At 41.1% G+C, this 21,667-nt stretch overlaps 1 protein-coding gene across 1 annotated transcript in view; it reads right to left on the bottom strand.

The window, feature by feature from the left end:
* Nucleotides 1-1,300: 1,300 nt before the first annotated feature.
* The window catches only part of syt1a (synaptotagmin Ia), a gene marked incomplete at both ends in the record, with an annotated part of 39,006 nt that continues 18,639 nt past the window's right edge, over nucleotides 1,301-21,667 (bottom strand). Inside the window, 5 exons of the mRNA XM_083999165.1 lie at nucleotides 1,301-1,507; nucleotides 3,886-4,019; nucleotides 12,012-12,129; nucleotides 16,076-16,243; nucleotides 18,370-18,537. Of these exons, the coding sequence (XP_083855291.1) occupies nucleotides 1,301-1,507; nucleotides 3,886-4,019; nucleotides 12,012-12,129; nucleotides 16,076-16,243; nucleotides 18,370-18,537 (795 nt within the window). The remainder of the gene's footprint in view (nucleotides 1,508-3,885; nucleotides 4,020-12,011; nucleotides 12,130-16,075; nucleotides 16,244-18,369; nucleotides 18,538-21,667) is intronic.

Genomic DNA, 21,667 nt, shown 5'->3' with positions numbered 1-21,667 from the left:
AAATAGTCAAGACGTTGAATTGCTCTAAAAAATAGTCCTCTTAAAACCAGGAGTCACGACTCTATGTTTTTTTTTTGTGTTTTTTTAAACTCCATCTCAAAGATCGGACCCTGGCCTGAATGCGATATACTTCCAACAACGACAAGGCTGTTTAAAGTAAGCAGTTAACAAAATATTGTTAAACGAGCTTAAGGACACAATGGCTACAGCTTGGTGCTTTTTCACATGGGGTTTGTTGCTGAAGGGTTAAGAAATGATTCTTTTTTTTTGTTTTCTTTTTTTTTTTGGTGGTTTTTTTTTTGTGGAGGCAACATTTTTGACTGTCGGAAAAGAAAACAAGCCCGTCAAAGTGAATGATGGCCTTTAAAAAAATGAGGATGTATTTCACTTAGAAGAAACTGCTAAACGTGGAGAAATGAAACGCTAACTGGTTTGTGTCGACTATTGTTTCTGGTGTGCGTCAAGCTGAAACGTATAGGTCCTCTGACTGAGAAATAAGTACAAAAAGTCGTAAGAAATCATGTGCTTGTATAATTTCCAGCAGCATTTTTTTCCCACAGAACCATAGTAGTTAATGGCCTTGTATTTTAGAGTTTTTGTGTGAATATATTCATCCGTTTGTCTTTTCTGTGATGACCCTTTCCTGAACTTAAAGCCAGACATTGTCCTTTACAGTGTGAATATATTTCCACGAGCATCTCGCAGGTTGGAATTTGTGTTTTTTTTTCTGGAATGCAATAAGGTAATAAGGTAGAATTTTTAAATCCTGGGATATATAATATTGGCTTTCCTCTATATCTGCATTTACATAATTTAAAATAGAACATCTTATTAAAAACATCAAGATATACACAGATTAGGAAACGGGTAACAACATACAAACACATAAACTATAAATCATTTTTGTCTGCATACTTATATATACAACTGTGGTACAATAAATTCTTTCAGTCATGCGCTATCTATACAGATCATATTGCTTAAAAGAAGGGGGCATTTGGTCGGGGCAGTTTAGGGCTCGGAGATGGAAAACAAATAAAACGCTGAATCAGAATGGAACGAAAAATAAATAAACGAATAAAACAAAAAAAAGTAGGAACCCGATAGAAAAAAAAGCAGAGGACAAGATGTCACAGGGAGTTTCAACAATTAAGACTGTGTGTGAAATTCGGGGCAGTAAAGCTGGGTGAGGCGGGGGTTAAAGAGGGCAGGGGGTTACATGGATGGACCCATATATCACTGAGGTATTTACACATACTGGCTAAAGAGTACTACAAGGCGGGTGCTGAAAGGGCCCTGCCTATTTCTTGGTGGAGAGCTGAGCGTCCACCTCCTCCTCGGGCTTCAGCACGTGCCACTGAGCGATGGGTCTCCTGGGGTTGGCCAGCATGTCGGACCAATGGCGCAGCTCCGTCCCCAAGCTGTTGAGGCCCACAAAGACCTTGCCGATGGCATCGTTCTTGCCGATCTTGTCATAGTCCAGAACAGTTATAACAATTTGCACTTTCTGCAGAGAGGGAAGAGTGGGAGAAGTTGTAGACGGACAAATAAATCAAAGTGTCGTCGGCATATTGTCGGTTACATCCACTGAAAGCCAAGTTTGCATCAAAGACACAATTCTAATAACTTTGGTTTTATATTTATTGTTTGTGTTGAGTTTATAGTGTTCTATAAAGTTAATGAAAATTATTATTATAAAAATTTGTACCAACAGAAATCAACTGCACAGAGGGATATACAGTAATCAGAGACTTGATCTACAATATAGGCTCCATTCACAGTAAGTGATAGTCTGAAGGAACCTTTCTTCTGCTTTAAGAGGAACAGTGATACAAAGCATGATGCTCCTTCAGACATTAATGTAGCTAAACAGGATGTGACACTCGTGACCGGGCCTCAGTTACATCCAAAGCCAAACACTGCAGAGTGTTTGACCACTCAGGGGCCGGCCTGCGACTCAGCCTTGGTGGTGTGTGTTTGTTCAAAGGGACACTGCAAAGAGGAGTGACCTGGACATCAATCTCTGGCAGAGAATATGAATTAGTGCACAAAGAGCTCTGATTAAGTTTCGATCCAGTGGCACAACTGAGACGGAGCCGCCGCCACCTGCATGAGCGCAGAACCACTGTTGAAAAAGAGCATGCCTAATCCGCCATGTAATGAAATACTGAATAAGGTTCCCAGATGGCCAGTTGGGGTTAGTTGATTTTTAAAGGGACAGTTCACCTTCAAATTACTCATTAAAACAAGACTGTTTCATGGGGAATTAGCAGCGCCCATTCATTAATTAGCACTGACCAGTCAGTATTGTCCTTGCTGTGACTCGTTTACCAATAATAATCATTATTGAAAAGATACATAAATGTGAACGTTGTGTCAGTCTCAGCAAACTCTTTTGTCTTTATTTGTTTTGTACTTTCTTATTACTGTGTTTTCATTTGATGTATTAAATATGCTATTTAAATTAACTTCCCTTGTTTAGATTGTTGTATTGCATTTCAAAATCAATCTATGAGCTGATCAAGAACCAGAGTTTAACCAGTTATGTGTGTGGTTATGGGGAAAAAGGCTATGGATGAAAACAAATGCAGCTAAATGGTGTCACTTGCTGCTTCACAGCTAATTGCGTGTGTGCTGAGGAGACTGTGAAACAACCTTAGTCAATAACAAACCCTCCGTCAGCGCTACGAGACAGACCAATTAAAAGAAAACAGTCTTTGCAATTCCCACGCAATCTCTGAGACAATTAAAATCTTTAAATTAATTACACAAATAGTCCCAAGGTCAGCTTTAACACAAATCCAACACTACGCCTCTGCTGATAAAAAAGCGCTTCATCTGTGACTCCCTATAAGCACGCGTTGTTGTAAATGTTAACAGGATGGGGAAAAGAAAAGTGCCTGAGAGATCGATGAACAAATTAAACTGTATTTGTTTTCTCTTAAACACAAACAAATGAAATATTGTGGGAGTAAGTCTGTGTCTTTATCTAAAACCAGATTCAATACAGCCAGAGGCCTAAAGAGCCTAAAGAGCTGTCTGTCGGTTGTCCATTAACTCGAGGCTCACTACGACCTCTTTAAGGAGCCTCGTTGGCATCTGCCATGACTTGAATACTATTCTTAACCTCATGCCTTTGCGGAGAGCTTCCCATACACCCAATCAATAACAAGTTTATGATTCAATCAGTGGCACTAATAATTATTTAATGATCGACCTGGCTCTAGGTGATAAGACAAGAAATGCAAATTTGGACAACCTACTGGTATCAGCAGCACTAAATAAGGGCCTTGATTTGGATGAGGTTGATTGGGATCAACACTGTTTAAATTGAATCTGAGGCTTGTGGACCCAAACCCGTGATTTGTGAGCTGTGACAGGCTTAATCAATTTGACTCAATTACTGTCTTGCCTGAAGAGATAATGTTGTTCATTGCTATTCCTTTCTGGCACGGTTTGTGCATTTTTTATTCTTTGTTTTATAATGATCTGGAGAGAGATTCCTACTTGTTCTGTCACAGATACAGCTTCCCTATGCTGTAGTAGTCGGTGTATGCACTCTGCCAACTTCACCTAAATCCTAATGTGCATGGTAATCATTGTAAAACATTGTGATGTATATGCTACAGGTAATAACAAAGTGCAGAGAATCACATCCACGCAGCAATTGGCTTGTCAAATTGCGAAACCGAGGCTGATTTAAAATGAAGTGCCTTTGATTATACTGTTATGATGAAAAGCCTCTAAACTCATTATTTGGTAAATGAGCTCCCACTTATCAGTTGCTCATATGAAACTAAATCTTTGCTGGTCTTTATAAAACAATTGGTCTCTACGGTGTCGCACAATATGAAGGATTTTTCTGTGCATGGACAAAGGATGTACCTGGATTTGTTCAAACGGGACTTCAAAGCTAAAAGACTCGTTGTAGTAAGGGTTGAGGGTGTTCTTCTTGATTGTCGTCTTCTTCTTCTTCAGCCTCTTGCCGTTTTGCATCAGATGGATCTTCACATATGGATCTGCAGACAAAGAATAGAATAAATTCACATATATATTTTAACCTATTTTACTTCTTTCACAAAACTTTAAAGCCACTTTTCTATTGTTCTTCTATTTGTCAGCACAAATTATAGGAGGTTAGAAAGGGTATTTTGTGGAGCAAGTGGTGATGATTGATGCTTATGCTGTAGCAATAGTAAAATTTACAAATGGCTCATGTATGTTAATGTACATTAATTTGCTTTTTTTATTGGCCGCCACTGACATCATTGGATGACTAAGGCAAGCATGTTCGTAATCAGTTATCTATTACTTTTAAAAGCTAAAGTTGGGGTTTGGGGTAAGGGTCCATAGCTGAGCTGAACTGCAGAGACAGGAGATGATTTTCTGTAGGTTTGTCCCTCTTCACAAACATGTTCTCTGTAAATATACATTTTATTATAGCAGCTTTAAGCCGACCTCCAAAACCAACAGTACCAATGGCAATAATGAATAAATATCTCCAAAACAAGCAATGGTCAGTTGTTACAAAAGGCAGCCATGAAAACCATGTCTCTTTACATCACTCGATTAACCTTCCCCCATTCAAGAGCCTCATTTTCTTCTGTCCCAATGCCATCTCAAGTAGTAGCCAAGTGGTCTGCTTCGTCCATCCTCATCCACTTCTTTATAGCAATCAGGTTGAGTGTGTGTCTGAAAACGGCGAGCCACCCATCGCTTTCATTTATGACGTGACGCTGCTCCTCCTGATTTGTTTACGTCCTCCCAACTGTCATCACAACTAAATTGGACGATCTAGAGGAGAGCCGGTGTCTTTGTTTAGGCTCAGAGGGAAAAAAACGGACAAGTGGATAGTGGCAGTAATCACCTCGTCAAGCTGTGAAATAAATACGTTTTCACGTCTTTAATTGGTCCATTAACAAGACAAGGTAAAGCGGTTAATTTTCACATTCAAAGAGATCCAAATGAAAAGTCCAGGCAGCGAGAGAATTCCTCTTTAAGTTTGAGTGGCAAACAAAAAGGACCCAAAAGATGAGTGACGATTCAATAATCACTGCGGTTCAAAGAACATGTCTTCGTCTCATTCATTCCCTTTATTCTCACTAAATTTGATCTATTGTTGCACTTGGTTGGTGCTTATTAATTTTGGAAAGTCAGAAAAAATATGTGCCATGTGTATTGTTGAGTCGTCATTTATGTTTTAACACACAGAGAGCGGACCAGCCAAGACATCACTGCAAGTACTGTATAATCTTTACTCTTTATTAACCCCATGTGTGTGTCTGTCATTTCCCTTTTTATTTCAAGCTGCTTCTACTCTTCTAGTCAATCGACCATCGATGGAGAGCTGTTGGGATGTTCATCTTTCAGCAGGTTCTCTGATCTTCATTAAGGACGACTGAAGTTCTGTTAGAGTCACCTTTGGCTTTTATTGACCGAGGAACTTCTTGCCTTATTACTTTGACCAGACACCATTTACCACAATTACCACAAGCCCTGGTGGCTCCAAACTTGTAAAAGTCATAATTACAAAGGTCACTGTGGAAACAATCAAAGCTTTAGAGATGGTTTTAGACCCGTCACTGGATTTGTGATCTGTGTTTTGCTGTGGGAGTCTAGTTCTTTGGACTTCTTGCTTAATTGTTTATCCTGACACGCAGTTTGACTTCTGGGATCTCGTATACCCAGATGTCTGCCTTTCTAAACTATGTAAAATCATTTCATTTGGCCACAGATGGGCTCCAATCAAGTCCTCAACACATCTCAAGGATAACTAGAAGGGCACTCAGAGAGTTTCCTCCGCCGTCAAGGCCGATGTCAAACAACATACTACGCCAGACTGAGGAGGAAAGGTGATTAAAATTCATAGTAAATGATACTCAAAAAAATATTATTCCTGAGCACTACAGCTCAACATGTGTAAAAACATTCTTTCATTTTGATAAGATTGTTGTAAATCCTGGTGCCACGTGAGAAGAATATACAAGGTTTAATGATGTCAGACCTCAGCCCACAATCGTGGAGATTATACAAGAAAACGGTAATGAAAAACACCTCATGTCATTTATCATACAAGACAACACGCTGCTTTAGCAAGACAAAAACAAATAACCATAATGATCTCAGAGATGCTAATAAGGTAGTCCCTCACCGGAGGCTAACAACAATGCCCCCTCTGCTAATACTCAATACTCCACCTCAGAGTTGTGCACTGGAACAAATGAGGAGCAAGACTCTGAATCGGGTCTTATAATTGGTTGTTGAAATGCAGTTTGCCCCGATAATCTGGATTTATTCCTGGATCCCATCAACACAAAGTCTTTATTATGCTTCATGTTTTTCTGTTTATTGATGTGTGAGGCTGCTTTGAAAAAAAAAAATAAAAAATAAAAATCAGTTTTTAGATGGAACATTGGTTGGATTTCGAGCAATAGCAAACACCGAACAAGCTTAGCTCCCTTAATCTTTTATCCAATTTAGGGAGGGGGGGATAAGGACCTGATTGCAGACGGACAGACTCATCCAGGGCATCTGACATGAATATAGACTAGAGAGAAAACCACACAAACAGAGTAAGAGAGGGAAAAAAAAGCAGCAGCATAAATAGATGACGGAGACGTGAGTGAAAAGGTAGTGGGCTCCTAATGGAGTGGGTGTCCATTATTACTCTCATGCTGAGAAGAGCTGGAGTGCTGGGATGATGCAAACAGTGAATGAGGATGTGTTGTCACTTTCTGCTGGAAATGGAGAGATATAATAAATAGTAGGGAAATAAGAAACCTCTCCAGCCTTATCTAGTATATTTTGTCAAATAGCTAAATCAGCCTATTATTTACTGTTTTCATCCATCAAGTCAGTGTCACATTTGTCACAAATTTGACATTGCAAAAGACTCAACTTTGGGAATCTTGTCGACTAAACTCAAACTCTTATTCTTTTGGGATTTCTCTTCTATTTCTGCACTGAACTCCCATAAATCACTTGCCAATCCTGTCATATTGTCAGCGCCTGCCCTGGGATGAATGAGTGAGTGAAGTTTCAGCAGGTTTTCTTTGTGTGATCAGCCATGGGTGGCCGTCGTGGCTCACAGAAACTCCTCAGTTCTTCTTCAGTCTCCTTATTTCAAAGTAATCTGGCGTAGGCAGGAAGAGCGAGAGAGAGAGAGCACCGAGGTCTAAAAGTCGAGCACAAAGGCTGAGGAACCGCAAAGGGCAAAGAGAAAGAAATAGTTGAGCTTTAGGCGTAAGGAATTGGGTTTGATAAAAGACAGATTACATAACATAACATCACAAAATTGGACTGGACTCATTAAAACATGATGTAACGCTAATTTGAGGCCGCAGCTGCATATCTGATTGATATTTGGATACTCAGTATAGTGATATCTATAGGCACCATGTACAGTAGAGGTCATGCATCCTCTTATTTTGGCGACTGAGCTTGATTCAACAAAATAAAACAGCTGAAAGGGAATATGCAAGATAACCCTTTCTCAGGCTTTAAAAAAAAAGGCAAAGAAAACACACCTGTGGCGCCACATCACTGCTATCCAGACGCTCTTATCTTTCTGGCCAGCAGATGAGAGTTTGGCATTATTGAGTTTTGGGAGGCTCGCCGTACCTCATATCCGGCCCATTTTGCCGTCTCATCCCTGACGGATGTAATCTCTCCCATTTTATGGATGAATGGCAGCGCCCCTGATGTCGGAGCGCCTCCTCACATATGTGTACAGCACAAAGGCTCGCCTCCGCTATCCTAAGGGTAACTCATCTGAGCGGATCCTGGATCTCGGCCACGGTTTCATGAGGCGATGCGCTATCAGTAGCCCATACATTTCCCCCAGGAGGCTTGCATGCAGCAGGTTTCTGGATAAGTGATGAGCTCCGAGCCAAATCAGCTGCAGAGTTAAGTAGAGCTGCTAAAGTGGTCTAATTTTAAAAGTGGTTACTTGTAGTTTTGTATTTCAAGCTGTGAATAATTGCCAGCTGTGAGTCATTTGGATTATTCTAGCGAGGACGCAGCGCCGTCACAGCTGAAGCCACAATACTTTATTACGTGCACAAACACGCAGAATTTGTTTCTTCCTTGAGTGTTTCCGTGTTCACCGACTGTGGCCGCTTGACGGAGCCGTGCCAAATGAACACCAGTACAAAGCAGGGTTAAATATAGCCCGGCTGTCATCTTAGCTTTTCTCCCATCATTTTGGATTTGCCACGGTGGGTGCACCCAAGGGTGACTGTCGGTTTCGTTTTTACACACACAATTCAGCCGTGAATCACACACACACACACACATGCCACAGTGACACTTCCACAGGTGCAGACCCACATGAACCATAAAACCGCCTCCACACAGTGTGATCCACATTGTGTTGCAGAGTTGTTTACACAATGAGAATCTTAATCATCTTGGAAATCCTTCTGTAACTCATCTGCTTCTCATTATCTACACATCTTTGGGATTTGTATCTTTATAAAGCAGAAATTCTGGCAAAAATACATTTCGCATCATTCCCTAATCACTTTCAAATTGCTTTCTTTTCTCCGGCTTGTTCATCATTTTAATGATCCCTGGGTGCGCTGCCTTCCTGACTGTGAGAAGAAAAAAAAAAAGCCTCTTATAGTCCGACCAGCCAGAGGAACAAAACAAATAAACCCTTTAGCCGAGAGGTTTGATGGTGAGCCGGAGCACCGGGTCGGGGCAGCGCGGCTTCATTACCGTCGACACGGCGCCTGTGTGCTTTGATAACCTCCCCCACTGCGGGCCATTACCTGGTTATGTGCCGCCTCACAGCCCTCTGGGACGTCTTCAGAGCTACAAAGAGGGTGGGACAAAACACTTTTTTTCCTGCCACTACCTGTACAAGACCACATGTCCTCATTCAGAGTCGCTTCCAGGCTCTTAGCCTTTGTGTCTGACACTGCTTTTGAGCTTGACTCACCTTTTGATGGCGCACCGTGCCGAGGATGCACCGCAGCAGCAGGAAATACTGAGAAATGCATCGTTTTAAACAACTTTAGCGCAAAAAAATAAAATGACCGAGCTGTGGGAGGCTGAAAGAGCCGTTCACTCTTCCCGCTGCTGCTGCTGCTGCCGTCACCGGCTTTTACGACTCACTCTCTCGTCTTTAAGTCTGTTTTGGAAAACTGTGAAATTACACCATTACGCCACCTGGAGTTTCAAGATTTCTCCGAACTCTGATTGTCTACAACTCAACAAAATGGGGTGCGTGTTGGAACTATACATCGCTGTGGAGCCAGCTAAAGTGGAGAGAGGAGTAACTCGTCTGTAATGAGGCCGGGATTATTTTGAGACGACAGCTAAAGAGCATGGTGCTCCGAGCGTCACCACCGTTGAACAGCAATAAGTCAACTGTAAGTTCAGAAACAACAACTTTAAAAGTTTTTTGGGGTCTTTTTTGTTTTGTTTTTTACCTTCACAGCATGGAGGTGGATTTTATGAGGAGCCAATCAAAAGAATTATTTCTGATTATACATTGGTTAATGATAATACCCACATCGTCCACAGTGAGCCATAATTAGGCATGGTAAACAGGATGACAATAGAGGAGAAGGCTGATCCCAGGCCATCAATTACTTGTCCTCCTCCTTAAGCTCTGGCTGAGCCGCCTTGTGGATGTAGGGCTAATTATTGTTATTAGAGACCTGCCCATTATTTCATCCATCTGCTGTACTTTTTAAGTCTGTTCTCGGAGCAGGAAAGCAGTCGCAAACCATTAAAAAGAAAAATCAAAACTCAAACTGCAATTTGGAGTATATTCTGGTCGTGTGTAATTAGAAAACGTGCAAGGTGCTATTACTGTATGCTAATAATTCACCCTGAAACCCACAGACGAGCGCACACAGATAAAACATGCTCCAATTAAACGTGACATACAGTACACCGGTGTCAAACTGTCTGGCTTCCCTGCTATTTCCCATCTCTGTCAGAGAGAAACCTGGCCTTCAAAGTGAACACATTCACACCTTTTTCACATTCTGGCTAGTCAACGTGGCTGACAACTGAAAATGTTGACGATCCCACGATGCAAATGGACACAGGTGAGAGCTAATGCCAGTAGCATAAAATGGTGGCGGGGGAGTTTTTTCTCTCTCTTTTTTCTTTTTTCCCTGCCAAATGGCTGCTCACGCCGGTCTGATAGATGAAAGGGAGCTCTGAGCTTTTAATGTGTGCTGTGTTACTGTACTGCAGGATGTTAAGGCTTATATGGAGAGACTGGGCTGTCAGGCAGAAAGTAAGTGGACCCAGGTGTATGGTAATTGATGGAGAAATTACCATAGGAGGGAAGTGCACATCGGGGAATTTAAAATGAAACCACTGAAGAAAGTCAAAGGAGAGGCAGGAGGGGGGGCGAGAGGTCGGGTTATTGTGTGTGTGTCTGTCTGTGTCTGATATGATCAAAAATGACCAGTCAATACTGTCTAGATCTTGAAGGTTTGAATATGATGCTCTGCTTTTTCTTTTTTGTATCACCCTGTCAATATTAAAGCGATGCTCAAAGAGAAGCCTCACACTCATTATCATATTTCCGGATTATCAATGAGGAATCTTTGTTAAGGTAAATGCAGAGTGTGTGATAATTTGTGCAGAACGGGTCCTCAGACATCAATAAACAGACCTTGGCTTTAGCACCGACACTGTTACACATGAAAAAACCCTCATGGTTGCCACCCATAATTTCATTATAGGTCAATTTTGTCTGGCACAACCTGAAATGTCACAGTTTAAATGTGTAAAATGTCACTTTAAGACTGGAACCCAAATCAATTAGTCCCTAAAATTTGCAGAGAAAATAATGACAAATGTCCCATCAGGAGTTCCTCAAGATAAAGGATGCTTTCAAAACAGCAAAAATATACAATTAACAGTAAAATAAAGTTATTTAAAGCAGAAAATCATCACAATTTAAAAGCCTGGGAAGCAAGTGTTTAGTTTATTCCCTTGAGAAACATAATTAATTTATTTATAAAAATTGCTATAAATGAATAGTTTCGGCTCCAACTGGAGTATTTTAGGGCAAAGTATCAGCTTGAACCCCAGTGTGTGTGTGTGTGTGTGTGTGTCTGTGTGAGCTCCATGTGCTTATTATAATCACAGAGCGACTGAGGTGTGTTTGGAAGCTGTAATGTGCACACAGCTGGCTCCGCCATGCACCTTTGCCCACATTGCTCACTTGTCCCCACAGGAGACATACAATTTCACAAAATGAGATTCTTTCATTTCCGCTTCACAGTACGACATTAAAACTTTTATGGGTGGAAACTAAAAAGCAACTGAACCCCCCCCACAACAACTCTCTAACTGGGAACTCACAGTGGATTTGTGGTGCGGCGTCCTGGGACTGTGTTAGAGAGCTGGACCTGAACACAACATCTGTCCCTCTCAGACTGATGGAAACACACTGACCCTGCACTGTTTGTGGATTTTCCAGTCACCAACTTTGTGTTTGTGTGGTGTGGTGGTGTATGCACAGTTTCCGTCCCTCCTCTGCTCTATCAAGCGGTTACCATGACATCAGACCTTCTATTCAGACTTGAATATATTGTGATAAATGTCATCTATTGATCTTAATCCCACATGAGAGTATTGTTGGAGCGACGCCACAGCAGGAATGTCTCATTCTATCTTTTCCCCCCTCACATATTGTCTTCATTAGTGCGTGCTACATTCATTATAATCACACGTGTGTGTCTTCCATACAATATTACACTGTTTCTTCAAGGTCTGAACATCTGTGCAAAGATTTATTTGAAGGGAAAAAACTCAAAAAAGTCATGTTTTCTTTGATAAATGTAATCATGACCAGTGATGTGTTTGGGTGGTTGTTATAAAGAAAAAGAAACAGCAGTGTTGTAGGAGAGGCAAAGTGAGTGCTGCAGTGCATGTATAATTACAGACAAAAGCCCCTGTCAGAGGGAAAGTCAGTGGGCTCACACTCATACATACACACACACACACATAAACACACACATCATGGCAATTCTCCTCACCTGACAGGCCTCCCACATCCATTTTCTTCAGGTTTTTGGCTTCGAGGACGACCACGGTCAGCTTGCCGGCGGTGGGGACGTATCGCAGGGAGAAGCAGATATCTCCCAGCTTCTCTTGCTGTCAGGGTGGGAGGGGGGAGGGTTTGGGGGGGCAGAGACGTTGCAGAGGTGAGAACAGTTTTAAAAGCAACTATTAAATCCAAATGTACTGCGTCACATGCTCACACCAGATGCTCACCGAGAGGCCAGATGAAGGGGAAAAATTTAAACTGCCTTCCAAAAAACACACTGGAAATTGTTCAGTCGACCAAAATCTGAAGCCTGTGCTTTTCTGCTTTTATTTTTTTTGTAGTAGATCAGTTAGAAAGCTTTTCATGCTGAAAGCTGTAAGCACCGGTCTGTCTGTACGAGAAGTGATAGTTTTAACAGTACCGGAGGTTTAAGTAGAGTACACTGAAGGGTTGTTTACAGTAATTACAGTGTCCAGTTCAAATCAGGGTGCATATCTGCATTGAAATAACATCACTGATGGAAAGACGTTCTTGGAACTGCTTTAAGTGCACAGCGTCAGCAAAGATGATAAAGTTGTAAGTGCAGAACTGGAAAATAAAATGACACTCAAAAGCACAGAAATGATGATGTTTTTGGCGTTAAAGTGTCATTTAGTTTCTTCTGGGGCGCAGTATCATTTGGCTGCAACAACAGTAAGGTTCATCTGGATGGAAACATGTCCAACACTGATTTGAAATGAAAGAAAGTCAAGTCAACTGCATTTCTAAAGCACAGTGTTAAGTTGAGCTGCACAAAGGACAATGACATAAATCCAAGTAGGAGGAAGTAGGAGGGACAGGGTTCCTACACATTTGAAATTTCCAAATTCCACACTTTTTCCAGACTTCTCGGTAAAAAAATTCAAATAATTTGTGATATTTAAGTAAATAGACGTGCATAATATAAAAAAAAAGCATGCAATTTATCATTTGTTTTCATTATTCTGAATGGATATGCCATTATGCAACCGAATCATTTCCAGGAGATTGTAGCTAGGGACAATAGTTTCCATTTTCCATACTTTTCCAGACCTGGAAATGTAAAAAATCAAATTCCATACTTTCCATACTTCCCATACTTTTGCATAGGAACCCTGGAGGGAGATCATCTTATATCCAATGACAAGTGATTCCATAATTTTGAAGCAACAGCTGCAAAAGCTTTATCATCTTTTAGCGGCACAAACACAAGAGATGAGGTTCCAGATCCAGGTGATCAAGGAGCTGAGTGACACTGAATACAATATATTATGTGTGTAATATAAAGAGCATTTAAGTTCCCTTTCTGTCTCTGGTCATACAGATAAAACCTCTGCAGATACAGTTCATGACTGTGCTGACATTGATCTTTAAAGAAGTGAGCAGTTGCAATTGACTGGAAAATGTTTGCTGTCAGGAAGCCCACTGTTCTGTTGTAATGAGATTAGTGTCTAATATGGGCACGGATTATGAGAGGTGTTTTTATTTATACAGCACAACAACTGTGCAAAACAGAATCCACAGCACAATGAAAACAAATAAGATGGACAGAGATCAATTTTTGGAGACGGATCTGCACCCCGCATGAATATTTTCTAATATATTGTATATCCAAAACCGGCCCACTGATGTGCTATCACGACAAGCTGTTAACAATGTTAGTCATCATGTGAGCCAGCTGCCTGCTGTCCCGGTGAATAAATGGACAAATAATCTAAAAAAAAAAAAAAAATTAAATTAAATTCCAATTTAAGTGACTAGACATATTACAAACAAGGGCTGCTAATGCTGCAGCTGCTGCTACTAGAGCCAACGGCAGGCACAATGAGTCTTATTACATTTATAGAAACAACTGTATTTCATGTTGCATCTTTTTTGATTATATGGAAATTCATCCCATGTGATATTATTGACTATTTAACACATTTAAACCACTTTCGCTTGACTTATAATGACAATTTACTTCATTTACATGTGCATATATTACTCTGCTCCACTCTGCAGGTCTTATTCAAATGGGAAAGTGGTTAAATCAACAGTATTAACAGTCAAGACTGAAATAAATGAGGTAGAAAAGTCACAGAATACAAAAATGCAACCTGTGAAGTGTGTTTTGCTGGGTGCACGCGTCATATGCTTCATATCACACAGAATCTCTGAGTCATCGCCAATCAATCACACCACACCACACCACACCACACCACGTTTTCAATCTTCTGCTGCTGGATTGGGTCTCTCTGTTTTCGGGTTTGACTTCTTTTGTTTGTCACTCATCACTTTGCTGGAAGAGTATAGCGACCGCGAGCTCTTCACTGGCTCACACACATCTCCATCACAGCATCACAACACAGCCTTATTATCATACGCCGCCGAGCACAGAGCGATTCATATTCCTGCCATATCCCCTCATCAACACGAGGAGCAGACACAGTCGATAACTCTCGCTCTGGTCACACCTGCTTTACATGTGGCCATTTTGAAGGGAGATTGTAAATTGTATGGATATCAACCTTTTTTTTTATTCATTACGTTTCAAACAAGCTCTATTTCCTCTTGTAGAAATATATGCACTTTGTTTTATACTGCACGGAGCACTCTTCTTATTCTCATCCATTCTCCTGACTGGGAGCTGCTGATACAAACCCAATGACTCAAAAATCTCGCTTTGATGCGCCCGAGTGCGAGCTCCCGTGGAGGCCAGCGACTGAGGGAGTGACAGTTAATTCTGTCTGTCAAGAGCAGTGACCAGGCTGAACTATAAAAGGCCAAACGTTGCCTTTTCAACTCAAAGGCCACTTTTGAAAAACTTGCTACTTCGTCTTTGACCTTAAAAAGTGAAGAGGATTGTTGGTACGTGTGCGTAGGTGGGGTATTAAACCTCAACTTCTATTCATCCTGCTGCTTTTTCACTGAGGTCACTGCCAAAAGATTTCATACCTTAAAGAGCTGCTCTTTCTTTGACTATGTGGAAGTTCTTCTAGAGCTTTATTTGCTTTATATACATGTTTTAAACCAGTGGCTCCTAATCTTTTTGGTTGGGTACCTCTTAAAACACTTCCAAGATATATACATAGGACCCCGAATCTCAAGTACCAACTAGAAAATGAACCAACCAGATGCTCTAAAACTCATGTTTGCTCAATCTCTAGAAAAAGAGAAATGGAAGCTTGTAGTTTAGGAGAAGATATAGGAGCATGATTTCCCAAGATGTTGGACTATTCCTTTAAACTAGACTTAAATACTTCCAAATATATATATATAAAAAAAACGAATTAAATCTCTGTAATAGTTACAATTACTTAGCTCTGGTGACTGGTTACGGATCACCAGTTATTCACTGCCACAAAATGATTAGAGAACTCACATAATAAAGATCATAATGATTGATTCATAATAATGCATGTTACATTGTCAGGTGTTATAAGGTGGAGAGCCTGAACACTGAGGGAAAGGCTCCAGCGTCTCAAGCCTTGCGTAAAATTGTCGGGTGCAGCAGGTGCAACCTAACGCTATAAGGAAGTATAGTGATGCCCTTCAACTCAAACAACTCCACCAGCCATTCAGCACTGTTATAATTAACCTTTAAATCAAACCACCGTAATGCAAAAGAAAGAAAAAAGGAAAAAGAAAACTGAAGTTCCCCTAGCAACACGTGCTATATGCCATGACATTTACCATGAAAATTGAATCTCCTGAACTGTTGCCTGGAAAGTCACACTTCTGTTAATTGAAGGGGAAGTGTGGACATCTGATTAAGTGACATTTCCAGGAGAGATGGATTACATCAGCCACGCCACCACATTTGTGGTTCAAGAACAAATGGCCCGCTGCACACAACAGAACAATCACTGTGATATCACTTACACACACACAAAAAAACATTTAACACAGAAACAGCAGCTATTAGACTTACAAATCTGAACCCTGACACTCTGAGAGTCAGTAAATTATATCAAACCGACTCATTTCCCCTGTTCTCTTCTGACTGAACTTTTTGCAGCGTGTCTCTGCCCACGCGGGGATCACAAGTCTCACCTCCTCCTTCTCGGCGCTCTGCACGTCCCGCCACTCCTCCGTTACGTGGCTGAAGTCCACCTTGTTCATGGGCACCTTGATGTCACCGATGGCGTCGTGTTTGGAGAAGCGGTCAAAGTCGTACACCGTCATCACCAGCGTCTTCCCGCCCAGCTCCACGTAGGGGACCTGAGGACGACGACAACGGTCAACGACAGGGAGAGGACAACCACCAACGTGATGAAGGGTTTGATCTATTCATCATCTCTTTATTCATCCACAAGCGGTAGCAAGACCAGGTGTAAGCTAATAAAATAAGGTCAGTATTATATGGTAGTGTTGTGGTCAAGACCATCTAACCTGAGACCGAGTCCAAGACCAAGACCAAGAGGAGGTGAGACCAAGTCCAAGACCGAGACCAAACCAATATAAGACCAATTTACGAGACCATTACTGTACTCAGTACCAGTCATAATCATGTGGGTTGATATTTACATTATTCCTCAGATATAAAGAAAAGAAAATTCTATTTTATTTTTTTATTTTTTTATTAAATCTATACCATATTAAATTTGAAACAAAGTTTGGATTGAAGAGAATAACACTCCCACTTTTGACTGTGGTGCAACCAGGTTTTCCAGATTGCTACACAAGCATTTACTTTTATGGATCAATTCTTAAAGTTCTTAAAGTTACTGAATTACATCCCATAAACCAAAGTGAGTGAGTGACAGAGAGAGACATCTGCAGTTAAAATTAAGATGTAACTGCAGCTGTGGTCTTGACTGGTCTTGAGAAGAAATCCCGAGTCCAGCAGCTCGACCGTGACCGAGACCTTGACAATGTGGTCTTGAGAACTACAACACTAGTATATGGACCCTTCAATGTCAACTGAGCTACCAGTTTATCAGGGGTACCTGTGCAGAGGGGTGGGGGACGGGGGTGATCTAATGACCTCATAGCCTAGACAATCTCTAAATGAGATCAGATCATTGGATGGATGTTCAGATGAATCATGCAGCTTCATTTAAGGTGCTAGGAGACTTCGACAGGCAGTGACACATCTAAAACAGGTTGAAGTGACAGGCTGTGTCCAAGGCAACCATATGCACGACGAGTCATGAGTTTAACTAGATGTATGTGGAGACCGGTGATCAGCATTCTTCCTCTAAAAAGACTGTGATATGATCTTTCGGGCCAGGTTGTCCGTGCAACACCATGCTGTATCCATCCCATTGCAAAAGCTCATGATGTTCAGTTGTTTGCTGCCTTTTGAATGAGAGGCTTTTTGTTCAGGACTGTTTGATTTCAAAAAGGTGTTTGAAGGTTCGGTTATAATAAATACAGTAAAACTTTGACACTACTGAACTTCCATAAAAAAAAACTTTATGATGTCTCTATTCTTGAGTTAATTACATGTCAAGCAGAGTCCGATTTGTGTTTGTGTAGCGGGTGGCGGGTGGAAAAGTGGTGGGTGCTTTGATTCCAAAATCAATCACAACAGCCCCTGCCCTGACAGACACTGTTATCAGGCTTTAAAAGACAAGTGAGGTGTGGGGGAGGGTGGGATGAGAGGGATGGGGGGGGGGGTCCAGGCAGCAGTTGTGATGTGAGTCTTGACTGCATTCAATTTAGGGGATGCAAAGTTATTAAATGGAAATAACGTGTTGAACAAAAAAGAAAATGAGAGATAAGACTCTCTCGTTTGTCCTTGACATTATCTCACAAAATCATCTCTTCTTCTTGACGCTGTCGCGGCGGCGGCTTGTAATCACCTGCAGTCTTGTTTTTCATGGTGCATCACAGATTTGGAATTAAGTATTACAAAAAGAAAAAAAAAAAAAAAAGAAGCACATAAATAAACCTGTTATTGAGATGGATATCACATCACATTATGCATAACTTACACCAAACCACCTGCGCTCTTCACTGTCGGCTGAATAACAAAACTTTCCCCACTGCTGAGCAACAGCTATGCATCCATTATGGCCGAGGCAAGGCCAGAGTGTAGCAGTGCATCTGCCTGTGTTAATCCCAATCACATTGAGCCTGTGTGTGTGTGTGTGTGTGTGAGTGTAACTCTGTGTGTGAGAGATATTCTGTCAGGAGCTTGTTAATGTGCCAGCTGGTTGCTGTCTCCACACCTTCCCAGCATTCTTAGCTGCATGCAAATCAGATTGTCAGTGGAACCAAAAGATCTGCTGCTACAAAAAAAAAAACAAAGTGATTGAAATGTGGAATATTTTTTTCAGCATATGGTTAAAAAAAACAACAAAACAAAACAAATGAAATTAAACTTTTAATGTGAGGCGTACCTTGAAGGTGAACTGCTCATTGAAGACAGGATTGAGGGTCTTCCTGTGGACCTTGGTCTCAAACTTCTTCTTCTTGTCAGGCAGCAGGTAGACCTTCACATAAGGGTCGGACGTGCCGCCCATGTCCATGGCGGGCAGCTCTGCCGCCTGGATGATCCCCACCATGAGCTACAAGAGAAGATGACGGGTAGAGAAATGAGGATGGTGTCCAACTGTCCTAATTATCACAACCGTCATCCCACCAACATCCTCACAGAGAAGCTGCACCTCGGAGGTGTCAAGAAATATTTCTCGATCATTACTCTGTGACCTTCAAGGACATTGCTTTTTTCTTTTCTTTCCAAGTGTCTTATCTTTTGATTTCACTGGTAATAACCCTTCATAATGGCGGCTTAAAGACGATTCAGTGTCATTTCTCTTGGACATGGCACCAATATAGGAAGGTTACATTCAAGAAGCCTGGAAGCGGCTGAAGAGATCGCAAAAGGTCAGGATGTGTCAGACCACGAGTGAGAGGACTGTTTCTCGTCACACAAGGCTGATAATTGATAAGCACGGTGGGGGGGCCGGGGAGGCTGATTGACCTGCCAGTCACAGCCTCTACTCCAAGGCCTCTCAGGAGGCCCAGCTAGTCAGTCAATCAACTTCCTATCAGGCAGCCATCAAGCAGCAATCTGGAGGCTGACCAAGGCAGTCAGCCATGGAGCTCTACAGCTGTCGGTAGCTGCATCGGTTGGGATTACTGTGCAGAGCTACCGGTCAACGCAGTGGTGAATGAGCAAGTGGGAAACAATGAAGTGCAGTCGGTGATCAGCTTCAGATAAATAACCACCAATATGAAGGGAAATCAATTTTACTGACGAAGATTTATTGATTTATTGATGCTCTAACACTTGCTGAATCTGTGGGCAGAGGCAAAGGACTAGAGTTTAGTTACCAGCTTTGCTCTTTTGGTTTTAACCATATTATAACAGTTTTATCTACAATTGGCTTAGTGACTGTTAGTGCTTCACTGGCTTTCAGTTTGTGCATCATTTTTGCACTACTAAATTCACAAAACAGTATCATGTCAAACTTGAAACACTATTTCAACACTGTGCTAGCCGTTTAAAGTCTGGAAAAATCTAGTTAGAAGACCTTAAACTGGGATTGATTGGTCAAAGTAGATGCAGGCAACACAGTTATTCAATACAGCAAAGCTAGACAGCCTAGCAGACTTCCAAATATCGAAAAAAACATTAAAATGTAGATATGTCGCTAAGAAAGTGGGCCAAAAGAAATCAAACGTTTAAAACTAAAAAAACAAAAGAAGCTTTAAATGAATGGTTAAAATAATCTGTGGTTAAAATAGTCAAATAAGACACTGGCAGCAGCTGATTTTTCATCCTTAAAAAACTGTTGCTGTTTGCCTCTGCACGTTAATGTGTAACTCAACTAATGAGATTATTCATGCCTCCAGAGAAGCTCTTCCCTGAGAATCACTAATGTGCTGTTGTGTGCCTTACATCCCTGTTAGTACTCACTCTGGCATGAACTATGAATTTATGTCTTGCTGATTAATTTCATTTTAAAGCAGGTTTACTCTTCATTTTATCGCTGTATCAACCCACAGAAATCGTATCAGTCTCATTACGAGGTACAGATTTGCATAAGGAGGTGGTGGTGGGATTCCAGTAGAGAAGTGTATTGAAAATGTTATGAGGATGTGAACGTACCACAGATGTTCACTCACTAACACACATCATATATGACAATGGTGAACACAGGGTGAGTACATCATGGATAGTATGGGATGTCCGTAACTGTTTCCCAGGTTGTGCACAACATTTTCTTGACATTTTGTTGAAAACATGCTGCAAACACTGGATCACTATAATGCACATCTAAAATCTATCTTATCAGGATCACTTACTGTAATTATATACATTAAATGCAAATAAAATACACACAGTTATCCCAGTTGTTATTTACCTAAAGCTAAATATACTGTAACCATGTTTTGCACTGTAGTGCTGTGAAGTGGCACTTGGATTTTTAAAGTGTGGCAGTTCAGCCTCGCATGCTGTCCCCCTGATTTCTACCCATCAATCAGCCCGGTCTGTGGCAGACACAGCATGTCATACCATCTTTACTCGGAGAGGCACTGACGCTTGAGAACAGATAAGAGCAGGATGTGGTTGGAAATGTTGAGGCTTTCATCTAATCGTATCTTTTCTGATGCTGTTAAGAAACCATAAACCCAACGCTCATAACACTAGATGGTATTTTTGTTCCACCACTAAACTCGTTGAATACACCTCTGCTCAAAATCAAACTAAGCAGATTGTAGTAAAAATTACATATAAATGCCCCCATCCAAATTTCACTTAGTCCCCAACTGTGATTCTACTGAGTTTCTTCAAAATTCACTTTTTCCCTCAAAATTGGTTTAAGTATAACTTATAAAATCCTCCAATTAAAATAACTGAGTAATTTGGTGTTATGTTGTAATTTTCCCGCTGCTACAATTTCACTTCAGCTGTTTTAATTCTGATGTGCAACAATTAGGTTTTCATATCCTACAATCAGTGAAGACCCCAGTGTTAATAATGAACATTAACTAGAAAAACTCTAACTAGCAAATGTTGGCAATTTTTTAGAAATAGAAACCGAAATATCTCATGATGTATTGCCATGAAATTTTTCAGAAATCAAAAGGATGAATCCCAAAATACTCTGCTGATCCTCTGACTTTTCATATTCGTAGTTTATATCTACACAACTATTGAACAGATTGCCACAGATTCATGTTCTCTTCAGGAAAAACTGTAGTAACTAGGCTACTGTATATTGATCCCTTAAACCTTTTGTCTTTGGTTCATGATCAAATGCCTCCAAAACAAATGACATAAGGCTGATTAGAAAGTGACAACATTGTAACATTAACATCACCAGCGTTTACTTTAAAGAAGACCACAACTGTCTCTTTAAATATCTTGATTTGTTTATGAGACAGAAATAGGTTTAGTTTGTTTTGGCATCTACACTAACTACTATCTCAAAATTTAAACACCTGACTAATCGACCATCAAACCCTCTAGAGTAAAAACGTAAACAAGTGCGGCTGTGTGTGTTTGCACATCTGTGTGGGTGTTTCTGTTTAACCAGGAGACTGGAGCTGGATCACAGCGGAGGGCTGCTGGTATTAACCCCTCTCTGTGTTTGTGCGCCGCTCTCCAGCCCGGTGAGCAGCACGCTGACCAGAATGGCTAAAGGACGGTGATTCAGCCCTTGGCAGCTCATCTTGGAGGGCTTTGTC

The sequence above is a fragment of the Trachurus trachurus genome (genome assembly GCF_905171665.1).
Source record: "Trachurus trachurus genome assembly, chromosome: 23".
Taxonomy (NCBI): Eukaryota; Metazoa; Chordata; class Actinopteri; order Carangiformes; family Carangidae; genus Trachurus; species Trachurus trachurus.
Note: the sequence above shows the minus strand (reverse complement) of the source record. Positions and strands in the feature narration are given on the sequence as shown.